The sequence below is a fragment of the Salmo salar genome, chromosome ssa16 (genome assembly GCF_905237065.1).
Source record: "Salmo salar chromosome ssa16, Ssal_v3.1, whole genome shotgun sequence".
NCBI lineage: Eukaryota > Metazoa > Chordata > Actinopteri > Salmoniformes > Salmonidae > Salmo > Salmo salar.
In genome coordinates, this window is record NC_059457.1 from 87,707,699 (window position 1) to 87,718,312 (window position 10,614).

Genomic DNA, 10,614 nt, shown 5'->3' on the forward strand with positions numbered 1-10,614 from the left:
TTCCAGGGTTAGTGTAGTGCAGAAGTTGTCATATGCTAAGGCAGTGAAGAAAGTAGAGGAAGATGGGTCAAGGGTGAGGGATTCTGAGAGGAGTGGTGTGAGTAATAGATATGTACCAGCACAGAGAGGTAAACCAACAATTGATATATTTTTCAGTAACATTGGATTTTTGGCATTTATAGCAATGGTTGTCAACTGTACTGAAGGGATGGAATGTAGGTCGCAGAAAACTGAGGTTGTGGTGGCAGCTGCAGAGAGGTATTTGTGTGAGTGAGACTTGACATCAAAATAGTTACAGGGTGTGTTAAGTGTTGGTGTCCCATCCTTTCAGGTTGTTGGCCTGAGGTAGGACAAAATAGATTTAAATAGTGGAGTAGGGTGGTGTATTTTTATTTTTTTAATTTGTAAGTGGAGATAGTAGCGTATTTGTTTATTTTCCAAGCGAAGTATTAACGAGTTGTATTCCAGTCTAGTAGGTGGCGGTAATGAAACATGCATTGGATTCCAATCGAAGAAGAAGAAGAAGAAGGAGAAGGAACAGGAACACTAGCACTGTGCTATGAAGACGATAGCTTTTGTGTACGTTTGAAATGTTTACTACAGGTATGTAATAGCACGTTTACACTTTCTAATATCGAAAGAACATGTCATAACATGTTAGGTAGCAAATCCGTCAAGGTATTGTCACGTTTGCTAAAGGTTGTATGACCTTATTGTTGTGTCAAACCGAGTGAGTGAAGAACGTGATAAGTCACATCGTTAGAGACTGGGTTTGTCTGAGTGAATCAATATACATTATTTCGTGAAGATAAATTCATAAAGAATCTATGTATTTGAGATTTCTGAGTTCGTTTTACATGTTATTGTTTTGTTGTGTAATGTTTTTTTACGAGCTGATAAAATGGCGGCGGCAACTCTGTCTGGGTCAGTGGACTTCAGTGCAGGCAGTGCGGTTGAATCAGAGGGACAATTTCACGGTTGCTCTACTGTTTTGAAGCTGAGTGTAATGATTATCAGTTTTCTACATATTCAGACACCTTCAGCTGTTTCTATCTTATCTATATTTGTTACTATGATGTGAATGGTAAATACAAATGGTTTTTGCGAGCTAAATCACATTTTATTGGTCACATGCGCCAAATACAATGTGTAGACTCTACAGTGAAACGCTTACTTCCAATAATACATAGTTAAAAAATAAAGGGAAATATTTTCTAAATTAATAAAGTAATAGTAGCACAAGGAGTACCAGTACCGAGTCAATGTGCAGGTTGGTAATACAGGATGAATCTGCAGGGTTAATAATTGAGGTAATACAGGATGAATCTGCAGGGTTAATTGTGGTTATACAGGATGAATCTGCAGGGTTAGTTGTGGTAATACAGGATGAATCTGCAGGCTTAGTTGTGGTAATACAGGATAAATCTGCAGAGTTAATTGAGGTAATACAGGATGAATCTGCAGGGTTAATTGAGGTAATACAGGATGAATCTGCAGGGTTAATTGAGGTAATACAGGATGAATCTGCAGGGTTAATTGAGGTAATACAGGATGAATCTGCAGGGTTAATTGAGGTAATACAGGATGAATCTTCAGGGTTAATTGTGGTAATACAGGATGAATCTGCAGGGTTAATTGAGGTAATACAGGATGAATCTGCAGGGTTAATTGAGGTAATACCATATGTGCATGTCACTTTCACCCCTAGCTACTAGACAATGAGGATGTATAATAATCAGAGTAGCAGCTGTGTGTGTGTGTTGAGTGTCAGTGTAGTTTGTGTGGGTTGAGAAGTGGGTGTGCATAGAGCCAGTGTTCAGAGGGCCCATGTCTAAACTTGTCAGCCTCCTGAGGGGGAAGAGGCGTTGCCCTCTTCACGACTGTTGGTGTGTTTGGACCATGATAGGTCCTTAGTGACGTGGACACTGAGGAACTCGAAGCTCTCGACCCGCTCCACTACATCCCGTCAAGGTGAATGAGGGGGCATGTTCGGCCCTCTGTTTCCTTTAGTCCTCGATAAGCTCCTTAGTTTTGCCCATGTTGAGGGAGAGGTTGTTGTCATAGCACCACACTGCCAGGTCTCTGACCTACTCCCTATAGGCTGTCTCATCGGTGATCATGCCTACCACCATTGGCTAACTTAACGATGGTGTTGAAGTCGTGCGCTGCCACGCAGCCGTGGGTGAACAGGAAGTACAGGACCACGCACCCCTGAGAGGCCCCGTGTTAAAGGTCAGCGTGGTGAATGTGTTTTTGCCTACCCTCACCACCTCTCGTGCGGCTCGTCATGAAGTCCAGGATCCAGTTGCAGAGTGAGGTGTTCAGTCCCAGGGTCCTTAGCTTAGTGATGAGCTTGGAGGGTACTATGGTGTTGAACGCTGAACTATAGTCATTGAACATCATTCTTACGTAGGTGTTCCTCTTGTCCAGATGAGAAAGGGGAGTGTAATAGAGATTGCGTCATCTGTGGGTCTGTTGGGGAAGTAGACAAATTGGAGTGGGTCCAGGGTTTCTGGGAAGATGGTGTTGATGTGAGCCATGACCAGCCTTTCAAAACATTTTATATCTACAAATGTGAGTGTTACAGGGCAATAGTCATTTAGACAGGTTACCTTAGTGTTCATGGGCACAGGTACTATGGTGGTTTGCTTGAAACATGTAGGTATACAGACTGGGTCAGGAAGAGGTTGAAAATGTCACTGAAGACACTTGTCAGCACATGTTCTGAGTACGCGTTATGGTAATCCGTCTGGCCCCGTCGACCTTGTTAATGTTAACCTGTTTAAAGATCCTACTGTTTAAAGGCTACGGAGAGCGTGGTCATACAGTCATCCAGAACAGCTGGTGCTTTCACTCATGGTTCAGTGTTGCTTGCCTCGAAGTGAGCATAGAACGCATTTAGCTTGTCTGGTAGGCTTGCGTCACTGGGCAGCTCTCGGCTGGGTATCCCTTTGTAATCCATAAATCTAGTGCTGAGGGATTAGTGCATTTTTGAGGTCAGTTTCGGTTCAATTATTAAAAAAGGCTCACGGATTTGAGTTTCAATTATACATTTTTTTCTTTACATTACATGAAATAATGACATCAATAATTTTAGAGCTTTTTAATGGAAATTGCAAAGGTGTGTGTGTGTTGGTGTCAAATAGCTTGAGAGGGGGTTGGTCGGTACGGTTTGATTTATTGTTCATATCACACGCTCTAGCTCTCTAAACACATGCACACACACACACGCTCGCTCGCTCTCTCTCTCTCCACACACACTCCCCCTATATCTACCTCTCCCAGCAGGTCAGTCCATCTCTCTCTCTTTCTCTGTCCTCCATCTCTCTCTCTCTTTCTCTGTCCTCCATCCCTCTCATTTGGATGATAGATAGGGATGGCCCAAGGCCAAAATAGTGAACATTCAATTGCAAAAACATTGAAAATATTCCATTGTATCTGTCAGGTCCATTTTTCGGTAGACATCAATAGAAAAGTAGTCAATTACTATGACAAAATCAAATATTTCAGTTGTGTATATTATACTGAACAAAATTATAAACACAACATGTAAAGTGTTGCTCCCATGTTTCATGAGCTGAAATAAAAGATTCCAGAAATATGTACAAAAAGCTTATTACTCTCAAATGTTGTACAGAAATGTGTTTATATCCCTGTTGGTGAGCATTTCTCCTTTGCCACGATAATCCATCCACCTGACAGGTTTGGCATATCAATAAGCTGATTAAACAGCATGATCATTAAACAGGTGCACCTTGTGCTGGGGAAAATAAAAGGCCACTCTAAAATGTACAATTTTGTCACACAACACAATGCCACAGATGTCTCAAGTTTTGATGGAGCTTGCAATTGACATGCTGACTGTAGGAATGTCAGAGAATTTAATGTTAATTTCTCTACCTTAAGAAATGAACATCGTCGTTTTAGAGAATTTGGCAGTATGTCCAACTGGCCTCACAACCGTAGAGCAAGTGTAACTGTGCCAGCCAAGGACCTCCACATCTGGCTTCTTTACCTGTGGGATCGTCTGAGACCCTCCACCCTGACAGCTGATGAAACTGAGGAGTATTTCTGTCTGTTCTAATATGCCCTTTTGTGGGGAACAACTCATATTGATTTGGCTGTGCCTGGCACCCCAGTGGGTGGGCCTATGAAAGTGTATCCATCTAGTGATCTGTCGAGTCTGAAAAAACCCATGATGGTCATTGTAGTTCATTACCAAGTTTCTGTGCTAAACTAGGTTGAATATTTGCTTTATGAAAACTAAAACTCTCTTTAGAACCAGCATACCACATATTGGAGTTCCTGACTTTCGTTTAATGATTTGATTTCTCTCTAGAGAAATGTCACCTTGGGCTCACACACAAAAAAACTAACTGAATAGAATTCAAGTAATTGAACTGACAATTAGTTGTACAAACAAAAAATGTAATTGCTCAACGCTAAATAATACAGTGAATATTATTCAGGAAAATAGCACATAGTGCTGCCTAAAACATACTGTAACCTTGAACTAAATGGTTTTTGAGTCATTCATTTTAATGTAGGAAATCTACTATAGGTTAAGTGTAATTTAAACTGTGCACTTTGTTTAATGTGAATTCATGTTTTATTGTCAATGATTAGTTACCTGATATATGGAAATGAGAGAAATTAACAAGAAAACATTTTAATATATTTTGTTATAATAAAGAGAGTGCCAGAACTGTCAAGACAATAACTTTTCTGTCTCTCTCCTTCCACACTGAGTCCAAACCTACAGTCACTGGGTCCTGATTGTGACAGTGGAGCCCAGTTTGTACTGCAGGATCCAGAGATGGCATCAGTGAAGCTTGAAGACTGCAGTCAAACACTGGAGCTGAATGTCAACATTAAAGATGAAGAAGAGGAGGAGAAGATTGGGAAATCTGTTTCTCATGGTAAGAGCAGGTTCTATCTAACTAATTTTGTTGTTTGTTACAACTTCCCACTGTGTATGAAAAGTTGCAGTAGAACTGTTTCATGATGAACTGTTTTCAATGAGAAGGTAGATGTTATTTCATGCTAATGACACTTGCATGGTTTGACACCAGTATTGCCAGCATTTGTTTTATTCACTGGGCTACCTGGAGTGATCAGAGAGTAGACTAAAGAAGTGAAGTAGTTAAGTTTTATGAAATGAGTCTGTGTAGGTTCTAACTCTTGTGATAGTGAGTGGAGGATGATATGGCTCATAGTTTTCATGACTTTTGCCCCTTTTTAGTTTTTGACTCCTACCCAGTTTTAGAATAGTTTTATTCCCGTTCTGTAATTGTACAGCCTACTTACATGAATTCATATGTCACCCGGTACAGCCAGAAGAGGATTGACCACCCCTCAGAGCCTGGTTCCTCTCTAGGTTTGTTCTGAGGTTCCTACCTTCCTAGCGAGTTTTTTGTGGCCACTGTGTTTCTACATCATAGGCTGCTCTTTGGGGTTTTAGCCTGGGTTTCTGTAGAACACTTTGTGACAACTGCTGATGTAAAAAGGGCTTCATAAAATACATTTGATTGACATGTATATCACACCAACTGACTGGTTCTTCTGATGTTGTTCACACAGGAGACCATGTTGAGACATTCTCTACATCCAGAGAGCAACAGCAGGAAGATCACAGAGCTAAGAGGTCTCACCACTGCCCACATTGTGTGGAGATTTTCCCATTTCTATCAAAGCTAAAAATACACCTACAAATACACACAGGAGAGAAGCCTTACTCCTGCTCTGTGGAAGGGTGGGCGTGTAACTCAAACATCTAGCCAAAGGCTGCGTGTTTGAATCTCATCACGGAGGACTTAAGTATTTCAGCTAATTAGCAACTTTGCAACTACTTACTACTTTTGAGCTGTTACTGAGCATTTTAGCTTAGCATGCAACTACTTAGCATCGTAGCTAACCTTTCCCCTAAACCCATTTAACTCTACCTTAAACCCCTCACCCCTAACCTAGCTAACGTTAGCAACAACAAATTGGAATTCATAACATATCATACATATTACAAGTTCGTAAAATATTGTATGAATAGCAATGCGTAAAATAACATGCGAATTGTAATTCGTAACGTACGATACGCAACAATTTCAAAGATTTACAGTTTGTGTGTGTGTGTGTTTGTTTGTGTGTGTGATTTACAGTTTGTATAAGGATATCAGTCAATTGAAATAAATAAATGAGGACCAAATCTATGGATTTCACATGACTGGGCAGGGGCTCAGCCATAGGTGGGACTTGGGAGGGCATAGTCCCACTTGGGAGCCAGGCCCAGCCAATCAGAATGAGTTTTTCACCACAAAAGGTCTTTATTACAGACAGAAATACTACTCAGCCCCCCCCCCCAGACAATCCTGCAGGTGAAGAGGTCCTGGGCTGCCGTGGTTACATGTGATCTGCAGTTGTGAGGCCAGTTGTATGTACTGCCAAATTCTGTAAAAGGACGTTACAGGTGGCTTATGGTGGAGATATAAATATTGAGTTCTCTGGCAACAGCTATGGTGGACATTCCTGCAGTCATCATGACAATTGCACATTCCCTCAACTTGAGACATCTGTGACATTGTGTTGTGTGGCCTTTTATTGTCCCCAGCACAAGGTGCACCTGTGTAATGATCATGCTGTTTTATCAGCTTCTTGATATGCCACACCTGTCAGGTGGATGGATTATCTTGACAAAGGCTGAAATGCTCACTAACAGGGATATAAACAAATTTGTGCACAACATTTGAGAGAAATAAGATTTTTGTGCATATGGAACATTTATGGAATTTTTTATTTCCGCTCATGAAACCAACACTATACATGTTTTGTTTATATTTTAGTTCAGTTTATATTGGTAGGCCAATGTAATGTAATGTAATGTAACCTAACATGGTAAATGGAGTGGCATGGATATAACATATAATACATTTTGTTTGAGACCAGGTTGTCCCTCTGCAGTATTCTGTGGGAATGAGCAAGTAGACACTCTTTTTATTTTTTATTGAACCTTTATTTAACTAGGCAAGTCAGTTAAGAACAAATTCTTATTTACAATGATGGCCTAGGAACAGTGGATTAACTGCCTTGTTCAGAGGCTGAATGACAGATTTTTAACTTCTCAGCTCGGGGATTCGATCTAGCAACCTTGTGGTTACTGGCCCAACGCTCCAACCACTAGGCTACCTTCCATCCCTAACACGTATCAGATAGAGATGGTGTGATGATCACTTTTCACCACTAGTTTGGGGGGATTATTTTACAACTTGATTTAATGATACACAGCTTATGAAATGAATACATGTGTTTATTAATTGTCTTTAAAACTAGATTAGTTATTTTAGTTACTGATCATGAATGTGTTTGGATAACTGCATTGAAGCAAACTTTATTGATCTGCCAATGAAAAATAAAGTTACATGAATATGTACTGGTCAACCTCTTCTTCTCTTTAGTATTCAGTTCTTCATATTAGATCTGACAGTATGAATGGTTCTTATGGTTGTATTCAGTTCTTCATATTAGATCTGACAGTATGAATGGTTCTTATGGTTGTATTCAGTTCTTCATATTAGATCTGACAGTATGAATGGTTCTTATGCTTGTATTCAGTTCTTCATATTAGATCTGACAGTATGAATGGTTCTTATGGGCTGAGTGCCGGGAGTGTTTTTGTATGACTACAATCAGGAGTTCTCTCTGACCCTGTGATGTCACCAGCACATTAAGTACATTCATCTTAACATAGCCAGGTGAGACAACCACATATCACAGTAAATACATTTCTCCTCAATTAGTCAGTGTTAGTAGGACAAGTGTCACATTTTTATTATTATTTGTATTATTATTTGTATTTTGGGGGGATACTCTTTAAAGATGTAGGGTTTCAGACCTTTTCGGGCAAATGGGCAGGGACTCTGCTGTCCTAGCATCAGAGGAAAGCTGGTGCCACCATTGGGGTGCCAGGACAGAGAAGTGCTTTGACTGGGCTGAGAGGGAGCTTGACCTGCTGTAGCAGTGGGACGGCCATGAGACCAGAGGTGGCAGAACTGAGTGCTCGGGTTGTGTCATGAGAATTTTGCTATCTCAATGGTTGAACTCAACTATCACTCTAGCTTTGACCAATTCCCCAGAGGTTGTAAATCTCCGGTTAATAAAGAATTAGACAAAGTCTCAGATTCTGCAATAGATCAATACTTTATTCAGAGCGCGCTCTGTCTTCAAAATGAGAACACAATCTTTTTATAGCACACACACCCACAAATGAACTCACATCAGTACAAACTCCACCTCTCTTTAGGTGGGCTGTATTTTTCCAAAGTTCACATACATTGTTTATCACACTTCTGCAACGTGTTTCATCATCTTCTGCAAGCCTAGCCATTTCTAACAGTTTTTCTCCTCCTTAGGGTGGGGAGGCCTCTTTCCAGTTATTAGTTTCACTGTTATCACAAGTCGACAGTTCATTTGTCCTTGAATGTCTCAACTATACCCAGCTCATATTGCAAAATAGTAACACAATGGCCTAGTCACACACATTATTGAATTGAGTCTTAACACATTTCATACAATTATATGGTTTCAGGGTGGAATAATTTAGACATTATCTTAAGCATACAAATTATTCTATCAGGTTGGGATACAGGGTTTGAGCATAGCCTGAAGGTAGAGCAGGGGCAGTTCCTCTTACTGCACCGTAAGTAAACACTATTGTCTTGTAGTGGATGTGAGCTTCGACTGGAAGCCAGTGGAATGTACGGAGGAGCAGGGTGACATGGGGGAACTTGGGAAGGTTAAACACCCAGACGGACTGCAGTGTTCTAGATAAGTTCAGTGGCGACCCATCATTCAGGGCAGGTTTTGAGCCCCACAGTTTTAGCAATAAAAAAGTGAGAAAAAAATAATCTGTTTGCAAACAATGTAAAAAAGCATAATTGAGTTAGTAATAAAGCCGCATACAGACATGGTCTCTTTTTTGTTTTCTTGAGTAAGGCAGCTCCAAAATGCAGGTGTTTCAGCCTAGCTCAGTGCTTTCTGTGGAGGTGGGGCAAGCCAGCAGAAAATACGGAGCATTGCACTGTGATTGGCTTAGTGTTCTGTCATTCATGGGGACAATACGTCACTACCAAGTCTAAGGGTAGAACTTGAAAATTCAAGCCCCTTAGGTACTGCCATAGAGTTACATTAGAAGTGCCCATCCAAGAAGGCTCAAGGTCATTGTCCACAGATAAAATAACGTCAAATCATTTTTTATCTACAGTCGCTTTGATTGGACTGATCATGTCAACATCCTACTTTCAAAATCTGAGCTAGCAGTCATCATGAATCAAGTCGACAATCTACTGGCAAATCCTTTTTAATCTTTGTCATATGAAGAGAAATAGTGAAAAATTATAGATTAAACGTATCGGTGCTCATCGGCCATTGGACAAACATTACACAACAAGTTGGAAATTGCAAATTCAACAATGAGTGATTTGGAAGGAATCAGTGGCTAACTGCAAGCATTTCAAAGCAATCATTAGCGTGCTATTCAGTGGAGTGGCTGTGTGGTCTCAAGTCTAAGATTAAGGGGCTATTTTCCTAGTTTAAAATTGTAAACATTCAACATTGGCCATGCTGTCAATGAAGCTTGATTTGTGCCGTGTGTTGGAGAAAACTTGTAAATAGTATTCATTTATTGAGTTAATGTTGAATAATAGAAGAGAACATTTAGCATTTGTAAGTGTGTTTAACAGTAGGTTAGAGAAATATTGAATGCATAAAAGAATGTGTCGGTTAGGATGGAACTTGTCTGTGTGAGGAAACAAGTTGATCTATTCTCAGAAGATTAGGCGAGACTGAGTTCCGAGAAGAGAAGTAAGCCAGACGCTGCGATACCAATGAGGTTTCCTGTTTTGAGCTAGAGTTGTCAATTGCAGGCATGAAGAAGAATTATAGATGTACCCTGTTAGACAAAAGGAGCTATTAAAGTAGAACATTGTGACAGGGTTAGAGAAGGGGAGGGGCATTAATAAAATGTGTTGTATAACCAAATGTGAGGTATAAAAAGCTATGTGCGTTGTATGATTTTCAGAGCTCTCTGAATAAACGCTTACAAACAGTTCGCTGGGTTTAGTGTCTATGATGGGGTTAAACTATTCTTCTTAGATAGAAACTCAGAGCCTTACAACCCCTGATTATAGTTTAGACCTGACACCGCGCTCAAAACAACTTAACTCGGTACTGCAAAATCTGACTTCAAGACAACTGGGAACTCGGGGTAAAACAAGCTACGACTGAGAAAATACGTTTTGAACTTTCATCCAACTCAGAATTGTAAATTGGGAACTCAGGCCTCTTTCTACAGCTACAACCTGAAGATCACTGACGTCATCATGATTCCATTTTTTTCCCTTCGAGTTCTCAGTTGTCTTGAAAGCACCATAAATCCAGAGAATGCCAGACTTTGATTATATAGTTTGATGACAAATATGCCCACGAAGGACTGCCGTTCAACCTTCCTGTTCAAGTGAGCACAGCACAACAAGGAGAGTCCAAAAATGTCTTGCATTCTGCTGCATAAATGATGTAATATGCCAGGGAGATATGTATACTGTAGCTAAGAAAGTAATACTAAGTGTA

The 10,614-nt window shown here is 40.3% G+C and overlaps 1 protein-coding gene across 2 annotated transcripts; it reads left to right on the plus strand.

The window, feature by feature from the left end:
• Window positions 1-399: 399 nt before the first annotated feature.
• LOC123723922 (zinc finger protein 177) lies at window positions 400-7,420 on the plus strand. 2 transcript variants are annotated; one of them, XR_006759619.1, is made up of 3 exons: window positions 400-4,919; window positions 5,334-5,377; window positions 5,581-7,420. XR_006759619.1 is itself a non-coding variant. In XM_045696787.1 (3 exons), exons 1-3 carry the CDS (start codon window positions 493-495, stop codon window positions 5,775-5,777), a joined length of 465 nt encoding a protein of 154 aa, XP_045552743.1. In that variant the 5' UTR covers window positions 453-492; the 3' UTR covers window positions 5,778-7,420. The 2 variants fall into 2 exon arrangements, 1 of the variants encoding a protein (XP_045552743.1); XM_045696787.1 differs by lacking the exon at window positions 5,334-5,377 and having other exon boundaries at window positions 453-603; window positions 4,763-4,919.
• Window positions 7,421-10,614: the final 3,194 nt, after the last annotated feature.

Coding starts and splice junctions, on each gene's coding strand:
- LOC123723922 (XM_045696787.1), top strand. CDS start 493: ATGCATTGGATTCCAATCGAAGAAGAAGAAGAAGAAGGAGAAGGAACA. Junction 604..4,762: donor GTTTGAAATGTTTACTACAG/GTATGTAATAGC, acceptor CCAAACCTACAG/TCACTGGGTCCTGATTGTGA. Junction 4,920..5,580: donor TGGGAAATCTGTTTCTCATG/GTAAGAGCAGGT, acceptor TTGTTCACACAG/GAGACCATGTTGAGACATTC.